General features: G+C 45.9%; 1 protein-coding gene across 1 annotated transcript in view; it reads left to right on the top strand.

Annotated features, from left to right (window-relative positions):
* Positions 1 to 10,428: 10,428 nt before the first annotated feature.
* The window catches only part of LOC139577323 (uncharacterized), a 9,702-nt gene continuing 5,921 nt past the window's right edge, over positions 10,429 to 14,209 (top strand). Inside the window, exons 1-2 of the mRNA XM_071404346.1 lie at positions 10,429 to 10,708; positions 12,868 to 13,047. Coding sequence (XP_071260447.1) covers positions 10,672 to 10,708; positions 12,868 to 13,047 — 217 coding nt within the window. The 5' untranslated portion in view covers positions 10,429 to 10,671. The remainder of the gene's footprint in view (positions 10,709 to 12,867; positions 13,048 to 14,209) is intronic.

The following is a 14,209-nucleotide window of genomic DNA, read 5'->3' as shown; positions in this document are numbered from 1 at the left end:
GCCAGCACGGGGACAACACATACTGACTAACGAGGTGACAAGCCAGCACGGGGACAACACATACTGACTAACGAGATGACAAGCCAGCACGGGGACAACACATACTGACTAACGAGATGACAAGCCAGCACGGGGACAACACATACTGACTAACGAGATGACAAGCCAGCACGGGGACAACACATACTGACTAACGAGATGACAAGCCAGCACGGGGACAACACATACTGACTAACGAGATGACAAGCCAGCACGGGGACAACACATACTGACTAACGAGATGACAAGCCAGCACGGGGACAACACATACTGACTAACGAGATGACAAGCCAGCACGGGGACAACACATACTGACTAACGAGGTGACAAGCCAGCACGGGGACAACACATACTGACTAACGAGATGACAAGCCAGCACGGGGACAACACATACTGACTAACGAGATGACAAGCCAGCACGGGGACAACACATACTGACTAACGAGATGACAAGCCAGCACGGGGACAACACATACTGACTAACGAGGTGACAAGCCAGCACGGGGACAACACATACTGACTAACGAGATGACAAGCCAGCACGGGGACAACACATACTGACTAACGAGATGACAAGCCAGCACGGGGACAACACATACTGACTAACGAGGTGACAAGCCAGCACGGGGACAACACATACTGACTAACGAGATGACAAGCCAGCACGGGGACAACACATACTGACTAACGAGATGACAAGCCAGCATGGGGACAACACATACTGACTAACGAGGTGACAAGCCAGCACGGGGACAACACATACTGACTAACGAGATGACAAGCCAGCACGGGGACAACACATACTGACTAACGAGATGACAAGCCAGCACGGGGACAACACATACTGACTAACGAGGTGACAAGCCAGCACGGGGACAACACATACTGACTAACGAGGTGACAAGCCAGCACGGGGACAACACATACTGACTAACGAGATGACAAGCCAGCACGGGGACAACACATACTGACTAACGAGATGACAAGCCAGCACGGGGACAACACATACTGACTAACGAGATGACAAGCCAGCACGGGGACAACACATACTGACTTACGAGATGACAAGCCAGCACGGGGACAACACATACTGACTAACGAGGGGGGGGATCCAATCACCAATCAGTGCGCTCGACGTGCTAACGTCCAAATTTGAAATGTCAATGGGAAAAGCAACAGGTTCAAAAGTTAATGTTAGTGAGTTATTTTATGCTAATTTATACAAATTATGTTTATAAAAATAAAAAAAATATGACAGGGAAGACATATTGAGACCTAGGTCACTTTTGTATAATACAATATAAATATACACAAACACAATATATGTACTTTATATACACACACTAACGTTCAAAAGTTAGAAATGTCCTTGTTTTTGAAAGAAAAACACATTTGTTGTCCATTAAACATCAAATTGATCAGGAATACAGTGTAGACATTGGTAATGTTGTAAATGACTATTGTAGCTGGCAACGGCAGATTTTTAAATGGAATATCTACATAGGCGTAGAGAGGCCCATTATCAGCAACCATCACTCCTGTGTTCCAATGGCACGTTGTGTTAGCTAATCCAAGTTGATCATTTTAAAAGGATAAGTGATCATTAGAAAACCCAATTGTTCAGAGGAGACTGCGTGAACCAGGACTTCATGGTCGAATTTCTGCAAAGAAACCACTACTAAAGGACACCAATAAGAAGAACAGACTTGCTTGGGCCAAGAAACACGGGCAATGGACGTTAGATCGGTGTAAATCTGTCCTTTGTTCTGAATAGTCCAAATTTGAGATTTTTGGTTCCAACCACTGTGTCTTTGTGAGACGCATAGTAGGTGAATGGATGATCTCTGCATGTGTGGTTCCCACCGTGAAGCATGGAGGAGGAGGTGTGATGGTGTGGGGGTGCTTTGCTGGTGACACAGTCTGTGATTTATTTAGAGTTCAAGGCACACTTAACCAGCATGGCTACCACAGCATTCTGCAGCAATACACCATCACATCTGGTTCGCGCTTAGTGGGAGTATCATTGGTTTTTCAACAGGTCAATGACCCAACACACCTCCAGGCTGTGTAAGGGCTATTTGACCAAGAAGGAGAGTGATGGAGTGGTGCATCAGATGACTTGGCCTCCACAATCACCTGACCTCAACCCAATTGAGATGGTTTGGGATGAGTTGGACCGCAGAGTGATGGAAAAGCAGCCAACAAGTGCTCAGCATATCTGGGAACTCCTTCAAGACTGTTTGAAAAGCATTCCAGTAGAAGCTGGTTGAGAGAATGCCAAGAGTGTACAAAGCTGTCATAAAGGCAAAAGGTTGTGACAATGAGTCGTCATAATGATGAAGCTAAAGTACATTATCCTAGGAGCGTTGGCAGACACAATGTAAGTAACTTATTTTATGTCCCCCTAATTGTCCTGAATACCTCTGTTAATCCTACAGCTGTTGTAAGCAGTAATCATGAGCCTATGAACCAGAGTTATACTGTTAGCACTGAGGTGGTGTGTCCTAGTAGGAAGACCACTGTTAACACTGAGGTGGTGTCTCCTAGTAGGAAGACCACATTGTGCAGGTCACACTGCACTATCAGCTCCAATATAAATAACATGAGCATGTCTACTTCTGATACGCTTCCCAGTAAAACATTAAAAACAATCAAGCAAACGCAGAAAAGTGCTAAAAATAGACCATATTAACATACGAAGAAACAAGGTCCATGATGTCAATATCTTCTTGTAACAGATGACATTCATATTCTGACTATCTCTGAAACTCACTTAGATAATACCTTTGATGATACAGTGGTAATAATACCACTCTATTGGTTATAACATCTACAGAAAAGACAGAAATGCCAACGGGGGCGGTGTTGCTGTCTATATTCAGAACCACATTCCTGTAAAGCTTAGAGAGGATCTCATGTTAAATACTGTTGAAGTAATATGGCTACAGGTTCACCTGCCTCACCTAAAGCCCATTCTGTTGGGAAGCTGCTGTAGACCACCAAGTGCTAACAGTCAGTATCTGGATAATGTATGTGATATCAACAGAGAGGTATATTCTCTGGGTGATTTCAATATTGGCCGTCTCTCAACAAGCTGCCCACTCAAGAAAAAAAACTTCAAACTGTAACCAGTGCCTGTAACCTGGTTCAGGTTATCAGTCAAACCTACCAGGGTATTTACAAACAGCACAGGAGTTAAATCATCCACATGTATTGATCACATCTTTACTAATGCTGCAGAAAGTTGCTTTCAAGCAGTATCCAAATCCATCGGATGTAGTGATCACCATATAGTAGCCATATCTAGGAAAACCAAAGATCCAAAGGCTGGGCCTAATATAGTATATAAGAGGTCATACAATAAGTTTTGTAGTGATTCATATATTGATGATGTAAAGAATATGTGTTGGTCTGTGGTGTGTAATGAGGAGCAACCAAACGCTGCACTTGACACATTTATGAAATTGCTTATTCCAGTTACTAATAAGCATTCACCCATTAAGAAATGACTGTAAAAACTGGTAAATCCCCTTGGATTGTTGAGGATTTGAAAAATGGTATGGTTGAGAGGGATGAGGCAAAAGGTATGGCAAATAAGCTGGCAGCCCAACTGATTGGCAAACGTATTGAAAATTAAGAAATAATGTGATTAAACTAAATAAAAAATTAACTATTCTATGAAACAAAGATACATGATATAAAGAATGATAGTAAAAACCTTAACAACACTATCAACAAGGCAGGTCCTACAGGCCCTAGTTTTGTTGCACCTGTGCTACTGTTCAGTAGTGTGGTCAGGTGCCACAAAGAGGGACTTTTGCAGTTGGCTCAGAACAGGGCAGCACAGCTGGCTCAGAACAGGGCAGCACAGCTGGCTCAGAACAGGGCAGCACGTCTGGCTCAGAACAGGGCAGCACGGTTGGCTCAGAACAGGGCAGCACGGTTGGCTCAGAACAGGGCAGCACGTCTGGCTCAGAACAGGGCAGCACGGTTGGCTCAGAACAGGGCAGCACGGATAGCTCAGAACAGGGCAGCACGTCTGGCTCAGAACAGGGCAGCACGTCTGGCTCAGAACAGGGCAGCACAGCTGGCTCAGAACAGGGCAGCACGTCTGGCTCAGAACAGGGCAGCACGTTTGGCTCAGAACAGGGCAGCACGTCTGGCTCAGAACAGGGCAGCACGGTTGGCTCAGAACAGGGCAGCACGGATAGCTCAGAACAGGGCAGCACGGTTGGCTCAGAACAGGGCAGCACGGTTGGCTCAGAACAGGGCAGCACAGCTGGCTCAGAACAGGGCAGCACGGTTGGCTCAGAACAGGGCAGCACGTCTGGCTCAGAACAGGGCAGCACGTCTGGCTCAGAACAGGGCAGCACGTCTGGCTCAGAACAGGGCGGCACGTCTGGCTCAGAACAGGGCAGCACGTCTGGCTCAGAACAGGGCAGCACGGTTGGCTCAGAACAGGGCGGCACGGATAGCTCAGAACAGGGCAGCACGGCTGGCTCAGAACAGGGCAGCACGGTTGGCTCAGAACAGGGCAGCACGGATAGCTCAGAACAGGGCAGCACGGTTGGCTCAGAACAGGGCAGCACGGTTGGCTCAGAACAGGGCAGCACGGTTGGCTCAGAACAGGGCAGCACGGTTGGCTCAGAACAGGGCAGCACGGTTGGCTCAGAACAGGGCAGCACGACTGGCTCAGAACAGGGCAGCACGTCTGGCCCTTAAAAGTACACGGAGAGCTAACGTGCATGTCAATCTCTCATGGCTCAAAGTGGAAGAGAGATTGACTTCATCACTACTTGTATTTGTGAGAGGTATTGACATGTTGAATGTACAGAAGTGTCTGTTTAAATGACTAGCACACAGCTCAGACACCCATAAATACCCCACAAGACATGTCACAGGAGGTCTCTTCAGAGTACCCAAGTCCAGAACAGACTACGGGAGTCACACAGTACTACATAGAGCCATGACTACATGGAACTCTATTCCACATCAGGTAACTGATGCAGCGGTAGAATCAGATTTAAAAAACAGATAAAAATACACCTTATGGAACAGTGGGGACTGTGAAGATACATGCTTACTCACACATGGTGATATTGCTGTATGGTGGTATTGAACATGTTGTGGTGTGGATAATGTGGTGGTATAGGGATGTTATATGATGTACTGTTTTATCTTTAGCTCATTCAGTACAAACATCACTGTTTTATCTTTTGTTTAATATGTAATGTGGACGCTTTGGTGTGTTTGGATCCCAGGAAGAGTAGCAGCTGCCTTGGCAGGAACTAATGGGGATCCAGAATAAACCCCAGGAAGAGTAGCTGCTGCCTTGACAGGAACTAATGGGGATCCAGAATAAACTCCAGGAAGAGTAGCAGCTGCCTTGTCAGGAACTAATGGGGATCCAGAATAAACCCCAGGAAGAGTAGCTGTTGCCTTGGCAGGAACTAATGGGGATCCATAATAAACCCCAGGAAGAGTAGCTGCTGCCTTGGCAGGAACTAATGGGGATCCAGAATAAACCCCAGGAAGAGTAGCTGCTGCCTTGACAGGAACTAATGGGGATCCAGAATAAACCCCAGGAAGAGTAGCTGTTGCCTTGGCAGGAACTAATGGGGATCCATAATAAACCCCAGGAAGAGTAGCTGCTGCCAGGGCAGGAACTAATGGGGATCCATAATAAACCCCAGGAAGAGTAGCTGTTGCCTTGGCAGCAGCTAATGGGGATCCATAATAAACCCCAGGAAGAGTAGCTACTGCCATGACAGCAGCTAATGGGGATCCATAATAAATACAAATACAATGGAAGCTTAGAATGTTGAAGAAATCCCATGAAAGTGAATGAAGTTTAGTAAGTTTAATAAAAGTTTAATAGTATCAAAAAGTTGTGTACAATGAAACTATTCCAGACCAGTCTGCACGTTTTAATGATTGAATGGCGTTTCTATTTTTAATGGTACGAGGAGGAACATTGTAAAGATGTATAATAACTACAAGTCAAAATAAGTGGAACAATGTATAAAGTTGCTTTCAATTGATCACTGAATGTGTGTGTGTGTGTGTGTGTGTGTGTGTGTGTGTGTGTGTGTGTGTGTGTGTGTGTGTGTGTGTGTGTGTGTGTGTGTGTGTGTGTGTGTGTGTGTGTGTGTGTGTGTGTGTGTGTGTGTGTGTGTGTGTGTGTGTGTGTGTGTGTAAATGTATGTGTGTGTGTGTGTGTAAATGTATGTGTGTTCTCATGTGAACCAAGGTTTTTTCTGGTTCATGGTGCTACTCTACAGTAACTAGTGTCTAAATCAAATGTATTTATATAGCCCTTCTTACATCAGCTTATATATCAAAGTGCTGTACAGAAACCCAGCCTAAAACCACAAACAGCAAGCAATGCAGGTGTAGAAACACGGTGGCTAGGAAAAACTCCCTAGAAAGGCCCAAACCTAGGAAGAAACCTAGAGAGGAACCAGGCTATGAGGGGTGGCCAGTCCTCTTCTGGCTGTGCTGAGGGAGGAGATTATAACAGAACATGGCCAAGATGTTCAAATGTTCATAAATGACCAGCAGGGTCAAATAATAATAATCACAGTAGTTGTCGAGGGTGCAACAAGTCAGCTCCTCAGGAGTAAATGTCAGTTGGCTTTTCATAGCCAATCATTAAGAGTATCTCTACCGCTCCTGCGGTCTCTAGAGAGTTGAAAACAGCAGGTCTGGGACAGATAGCACGTCCGGTGAACAGGTCAGGGTTCCATAGCCGCAGGCAGAACAGTTGAAACTGGAGCAGCAGCACAGCCAGGTCGACTGGGGAAAGTAAGGAGTCATCATGCCAGGTAGTCCTGAGGCATTGTCCTAGGGCTCAGGTCCTCCGAGAGAGAGAGAAAGAAAGAAAGAAAGAGAGAAAGAGAGAATTAGAGAGAGCATACTTAAATTCACACAGGACACCGGATAAGACAGGAGAAATACTCCAGATATAACAGACTGACCCTAGCCCCCCGACACATAAGCTACTGCAGCATAAATACTGGAGGCTGAGACAGGAGGGGTCAGAAGACACATATATCTACCTCCAGTTTGAGGATGTTCAGATCTCTAGGACTCTGTTATTGTGCTATGCTCTCTTTTCCAGACTGTTGTCATAGTTTCCAATAAGCAGTGTGTCTGACCTCTCCCCAACGACATGTCAGGTATTCCTAACATTCTCTTTGGAAGGTTGGTGAAAATTCCGTCACGTCCCTCCCCTATAAACAACCATCTATCCACGTCACGGCGGACCACAGTGCAACGCTGCCTGCATGGCCATCATTCCCGAGGTTCTATCCACCGGGATTCCATCCAGAGAGGAATGGAGGGAAACAGAGAAGACAGACATAACAAGGTAACGAAGTATCCACACCCTCACTCTATTATCCCTGCAGGTCACAAATTACCACATCAAGCAAACTGAATAGTACACCCCCCCCCCCCCCCCCCCACACACACACACACCCTGTCAAAGATTTGTATAACTAACCAAGGACAGACCACAGCCTGTCATTTCCAATCGGAGCAAATTAATCATAGAGGGCAGAACAAGCAAGGAGGTGGGCAGAGCCAAGCATGAGCTAGCAAGATCCTATTGGCCCGTTCTAACATGTATTCGTATATTATATACTCTGTGAAGTGGGCGTATGCAATAACTCAATTGTCCCTTTGCACTCCTTCTAAACAACACAATTTATTTAAACTCTGGCAACGGGTAAAGTTTACAAAATGTAGTCTTACTCTGTTAGGAACAGATTTTAGTATTGAGATCAAATGTTTAAAATGATGAGAACATTTTCAGAATGTCGGCCATCTTCTTCCACTCCTGGCCACTGGGTTTCCTCTCATCACCATATTTGGTAGTGAGTGGGATTTTAAATGTTATATTTTTATTTATTTAACCTTTATTTAACCAGGTAGTCCAGTTGAGAACAAGTTCTCATTTACAACTGTGACCTGGCCAAGATAAAGCAAAGCAGTGCGACACAAACAACAACACAGAGTTACACATGGAATAAACAAAAGTACAGTCAGTAACACAATATAAAAGTCTATATACACTGTGTGCAAATGGAGTAAAGAGGTAAGGCAATAAATAGGCCATAGTAGCGAAATAATTACAATTTAGCAAATTAACACTGAGGTGATAGATGAGCAGATGATGGTGCGCAAGTAGAAATACTGGTGTGCAAAAGAGCAAAAAAAGTAAATAAAAACAATATGGGGATGAGGTAGGTAGTTGGATGGGCTATTTACAGATGGGCTGTGTACAGCTGCAGCGATCGGTAAGCTGCTCTGACAGCTGATGTTTAAAGTTGGTGAGGGAGTTAAGAGTCTCCAACTTCAGTGATCTTTGCATTTCTTTCCAGTCAATGGCAGCAGAGAACTGGAAGGAAAGGCGGCCAAAGGAGGTGTTGACTTTGGGGATGACCAGTGAGATATACCTGCTGGGGCGCGTGCTACGGGTGGGTGTTGTTATGGTGATCAGTGAGCTGAGATAAAGCGGAGCTTTACCTAGCATAGACTTATAGCTGACCTGGAGCCAGTGGGTCTGGCGACGAATATGTAGCGAGGGCCAACCGGATTCCGACCGGATGCTTCTGATTTATCCAGTGAACCGTCTGGCTCGTTGTTCTATCTGTGGCCCTGAAGGTTATCCTAAAGTTAAAACCTTACAGTCATGTTGTTTTAAAAAGTAATTTTATAGTATTTTAGGGGTAGATCAGCTTTAAAGCTTCCATCAATGTAATTGTCTGCATCACTTACAATGCCCCACATATTTTTTGGCAAATATACAGTATATTTAACTAGGCAAGTCAGTTAAGAACAAATTCTTATTTTCAATAACGGCCTAGGAACAGTGGGTTAACTGCCTTGTTCAGGGGGCAGAATGACAGATATTTACCTTGTCAGCTCGGGGATCCAATCTAGCAACCTGTCGGTTACTAGTCCAGCGCTCTAACCACTAGGCTACCTGCCGCCTATATATATATATGGACTTACTTACACATACATATATTCACATATATATAAAAATACATACATATACACATACATATATATACACATATATTTTATATATATATATTTCCTTTATTACCCTGTATCTCAGTGCTAGAGGCGTCATAACAGACCCTGGTTCGATTCCAGGCTGTATCACAACTGGCCGTGATTGGGGAGTCCCATAAGGCGGCGCACAGGTTAGGGTTTGGCCGGGGTAGGCCGTCATTGTAAATAAGAATTTGTTCTTAATTGACTTGCCTAGTTAAATAAAGGTATAAATAAAAGGAACCTTGCGGGGAAGGGGGGAAAGGGGGGGGGGATATATTGTAGGAGGACAATGTAAAAGGGAAAGGAAAGGGAAGGGGGATACCTAGTCGTGGGGGGGATACCTTCAGTTGTCCAACTGAATGCATTCAACTGAAATGTGTTGTCCGTATTTAACCCAACCCCTCTGAATAAGGGGAATGTTCTGTGGTGGCTGTTGCATTTTCATGAACAACATTTTAGTAAGTACCTTGTGAACATTCCAAGGATTTTTTCATTTTAAACATTGTCTGAAGAACAAAACAAAAACATTTTGTTACCAAAAACATTATTTGAATGTTTTTGGAGTGTTATCAACCTAATGTTAGATCAAACCCTAACTACAACTTAATGGGAATGTTAGCTAATGTCCTGGGAATGTTTTCAGTTTGCTGGGAACAAGGTAACGTAACCCACACTCATCCCTGAAGATCACATGAAAGAAAACGTATTATATACTTTACCAGAATGTCGTCAAAGCAATTACACGTAATATTATGGGATATAGTACATCCCTAATTGACTTATCAAACAACTTTCAATCGCCTGAACAACACTGTAATACTACAAACCCTTGTTTGACCTCGACAACGACAATGACTCTACAGGTGTGTGTGTGTGTGTGTGTGTGTGTGTGTGTGTGTGTGTGTGTGTGTGTGTGTGTGTGTGTGTGTGTGTGTGTGTGTGTGTGTGTGTGTGTGTGTGTGTGTGTGTGTGTGTGTGTGTGTGTGTGTGTTAACTGTATGGAACAAAGTGTGAGGATCTTACTCATTATTATTCCCAACAGAAGCCAAGTGTAAAGAACATGACATGCATAACTACATCCCCTAAGTTTGGGCAAGTTAATCATTACATTACTGAAAGACACACACACACACACACACACACACACACACACACACACACACACACACACACACACACACACACACACACACACACACACACACACACACGCGCACACGCACACGCACACGCACACGCACACGCACACGCACACACACACACTCTCACTCTCTCTCTACTGAGGCGTTGTCTATAAAAGCAGCCAACCAACCCCTAAGTAGCAGAGGAAGGAGAGACAGAAGACTAGTCTGTCGGCGCAGAACACACACACACACACTCTCTCACTGTCTGTCACCGCAGAACACACACCCACACACTCTCACTGTCTGTCAGCACAGAACACACACACACACACACTCTCTCACTGTCTGTCAGCGCAGAACACACACACACACACACTCTCACTGTCTGTCTGTCGGGAAACAAACACGCACCAACACAACCACTCACACACACTCCTAGGACATGAACACTCTCATCCTCTCCTCTCTGCTGTGTTTGGGTAAGTAGACCGGGCTCGTAATTACAATATGATGATTGGCTGTTGTGTTGTGTTTAGTTTGGGCAGGAATGGATAGGAGGGTGAGCTGGGTTTTAGAGAAGCCTTGTGTTTAGAGGCAAGTAGAGATCAGAAGCCTTGTGTTTAGAGGCAAGTAGAGGACAGAAGCCTTGTGTTTAGAGGCAAGGAGAGGACAGAAGCCTTGTGTTTAGAGGCAAGGAGAGGAGAGAAGCCTTGTGTTTAGAGGGAAGTAGAGGAGAGAAGCCTTGTGTTAGAGGCAAGGAGAGGACAGAAGCCTTGTGTTTAGAGGCAAGGAGAGGACAGAAGCCTTGTGTTTAGAGGCAAGTAGAGGACAGAAGCCTTGTGTTTAGAGGCAAGGAGAGGACAGAAGCCTTGTGTTTAGAGGCAAGGAGAGGACAGAAGCCTTGTGTTTAGAGGCAAGGAGAGGACAGAAGCCTTGTGTTTAGAGGGAAGTAGAGGACAGAAGCCTTGTGTTTAGAGGCAAGGAGAGGACAGAAGCCTTGTGTTTAGAGGCAAGGAGAGGACAGAAGCCTTGTGTTTAGAGGGAAGGAGAGGAGAGAAGCCTTGTGTTTAGAGGGAAGTAGAGGACAGAAGCCTTGTGTTTAGAGGCAAGTAGAGGACAGAAGCCTTGTGTTTAGAGGCAAGGAGAGGACAGAAGCCTTGTGTTTAGAGGCAAGGAGAGGACAGAAGCCTTGTGTTTAGAGGCAAGGAGAGGAGAGAAGCCTTGTGTTTAGAGGCAAGTAGAGGAGAGAAGCCTTGTGTTTAGAGGGAAGTAGAGTGATGGACTAAGGAGAGAGAAGCCTTGTGTTTAGAAGGAAGTAGAGCGATGGAGTGAGGAGAGAGATAGAGAGAGAGAGAGAGAGAGGGAGAGAGAGAGAGAGAGAAAGAGATATGCAGATTGAAACAGAGAGAAGAGAGAAATGTTTCAAAACATGTTAAGACTTGTCAGAAGCCTGGACGGTATGCTAATCCTATTTAGGTCAAAGTTAAAGAATGTTCAGCTCTTGTATTCTGCTCTTTGGGTCTGTTTGTCTGATGTCAAATGGAAGTATTGAGTGCTCTAGTCTGCTGTGTGTGTTATTGGGTTGTAGTCTGCACTGTCTGTGTGGCTGGCTTGGTCTGCGTGCAGCCTTGGTTGCTATGTATGATTGGTGTGGTCTAGTTGTAGTTTTCAGTACTCTGGTCTGTGTCTGATTAGTGTGGTCTAGTTGTAGTTTTCAGTACTCTGGTCTGTGTCTGATTGGTGTGGTCTAGTTGTAGTTTTCAGTACTCTGGTCTGTGTCTGATTGGTGTGGTCTAGTTGTAGTTTTCAGTACTCTGGTCTGTGTCTGATTAGTGTGGTCTAGTTGTAGTTTTCAGTACTCTGGTCGGTGTCTGATTGGTGTGGTCTAGTTGTAGTTTTCAGTACTCTGGTCTGTGTCTGATTGGTGTGGTCTAGTTGTAGTTTTCAGTACTCTGGTCTGTGTCTGATTGGTGTGGTCTAGTTGTAGTTTTCAGTACTCTGGTCTGTGTCTGATTGGTGTGGTCTAGTTGTAGTTTACTTTTTTCTTTCTTTCTTTTGCATATAATGAGTGTAGCACAATTATTTAGTGTACATGATTTACATATACTGTTGTGTGTGCAGTTGGACTGGTGTGTTCTGGTTGTAGTTGTCAGAGCTCTGCGTTTGACTGGTGTGGTCTGGTTGTAGTTTTCAACACTCTGTGTTGGACTGGTGTGTTCTGGTTGTAGTTGTCAGAGCTCTGCGTTTGACTGGTGTGGTCTGGTTGTAGTTTTCAACACTCTGTGTTTGACTGGTGTGTTCTGGTTGTAGTTTTCAGTGCTCTGCGTTTGACTGGTGTGTTCTGGTTGTAGTTTTCAGTGCTCTGCGTTTGACTGGTGTGGTCTGGTTGTAGTTTTCAGTGCTCTGGGTTTGACTGGTGTGGTCTGGTTGTAGTTTTCAGTGCTCTGCGTTTGACTGGTGTGTTCTGGTTGTAGTTTTCAGTGCTCTGCGTTTGACTGGTGTGTTCTGGTTGTAGTTTTCAGTGCTCTGCGTTTGACTGGTGTGTTCTGGTTGTAGTTTTCAGTGCTCTGCGTTTGACTGGTGTGGTCTGGTTGTAGTTTTCAACACTCTGTGTTTGACTGGTGTGGTCTGGTTGTAGTTTTCAGCGCTCTAGGTGTCCTGGGATCCGCAGTGACGTTCTCAGCGGGGCTGAGCCATGTGACGGGGGCATTGGCCTCAGGGGAAGGGGAGGAGCTACAGAGCTCTCTGGGCGATGAGGAGGAACTGGATCTTGAAGAAGATCTGTCGGGAGGAACACCTACAGACGGCTCACCCCAACGTAGGACTGCGTGATAACCCCTCTCCCTTACCCCTAGATCCTACCCCAGTAGTCCCTAGTACCCTCTAGCAGACAGCCCCCTACCCCCTAGCAGACAGCCCCTAGATCCTACCCCAGTAGTCCCTAGTACCCTCTAGCAGACAGCTCCTAGCTCCTACCCCAGTAGTCCCTAGTACCCTCTAGCAGACAGCTCCTAGATCCTACCCCCTAGCAGACAGCCCCTAGATCCTACCCCAGTAGTCCCTAGTACCCTCTAGCAGATAGCCCCTAGCTCCTACCCCAGTAGTCCCTAGTACTCCCTAGCAGACAGCCCCCACCTCCCCCTCTCTCCCACCTGTCTCCCATCTGTCTTCCCCCCTCTCCCATTAGTCTCCCATCTGTCTCCACCTCTCCATCTCTCTCCATTAGTCTCCCATATGTCTTCCCCTCTGTCCCACCTGTCTCCAGTCTGTCTCCATCTGTGTCCCATCTGTCTCCTATCTGTCTCCTATCTGTCTCCATCTCTCTCATCTGTCTCCACCTCTCCATCTGTCTCCTATCTCTCTCCATTAGTCTCCCATCTGTCTCCACCTCTCCCATTAGTCTCCCATCTGTCTTCCCCTCTCTCCCACTTGTCTCCCATCTGTCTCCACCTCTCCCATTAGTCTCCCATCTGTCTTCCCCTCTCTCCCATCTCTCTCCCACTTGTCTCCCATCTGTCTTCCCCTCTGTCCCACCTGTCTCCAGTCTGTCTCCATCTGTCTCCTATCTGTTTCCCCTCTCTCTCCCACCTGTTTCCCCCCTCTCTCCCATCTGTCTCCCAACTGTTTCCCCCCTCTCTCCCATCTGTCTCCCATATGTTTCCCATCTGTCTCCTATCTGTTTCCCCTCTCTCTCCCATCTGTTTCCCCCCTCTCTCCCATCTGTCTCCCATCTGTTTCCCATCTCTCCAATCTGTCTCCCATCTGTTTCCCCTCTCTCCCTTCTGTCTCCCATCTGTTTCCCATCTCTCCAATCTGTCTCCCATCTGTTTCCCATCTCTCCCATCTGTCTCCCATCTGTTTCCCATCTCTCCAATCTGTCTCCCATCTGTTTCCCATCTGTCTCCCATCTGTTTCCCATCTGTTTCCCATCTGTCTCCCCCTTTTCTCCCATCTGTCTCCCCCTTTTCTCTAATAATCAG

Source organism: Salvelinus alpinus, chromosome 5, assembly GCF_045679555.1.
Source record: "Salvelinus alpinus chromosome 5, SLU_Salpinus.1, whole genome shotgun sequence".
In the NCBI taxonomy this organism is placed as follows: Eukaryota; Metazoa; Chordata; class Actinopteri; order Salmoniformes; family Salmonidae; genus Salvelinus; species Salvelinus alpinus.
Note: the sequence above shows the minus strand (reverse complement) of the source record. Positions and strands in the feature narration are given on the sequence as shown.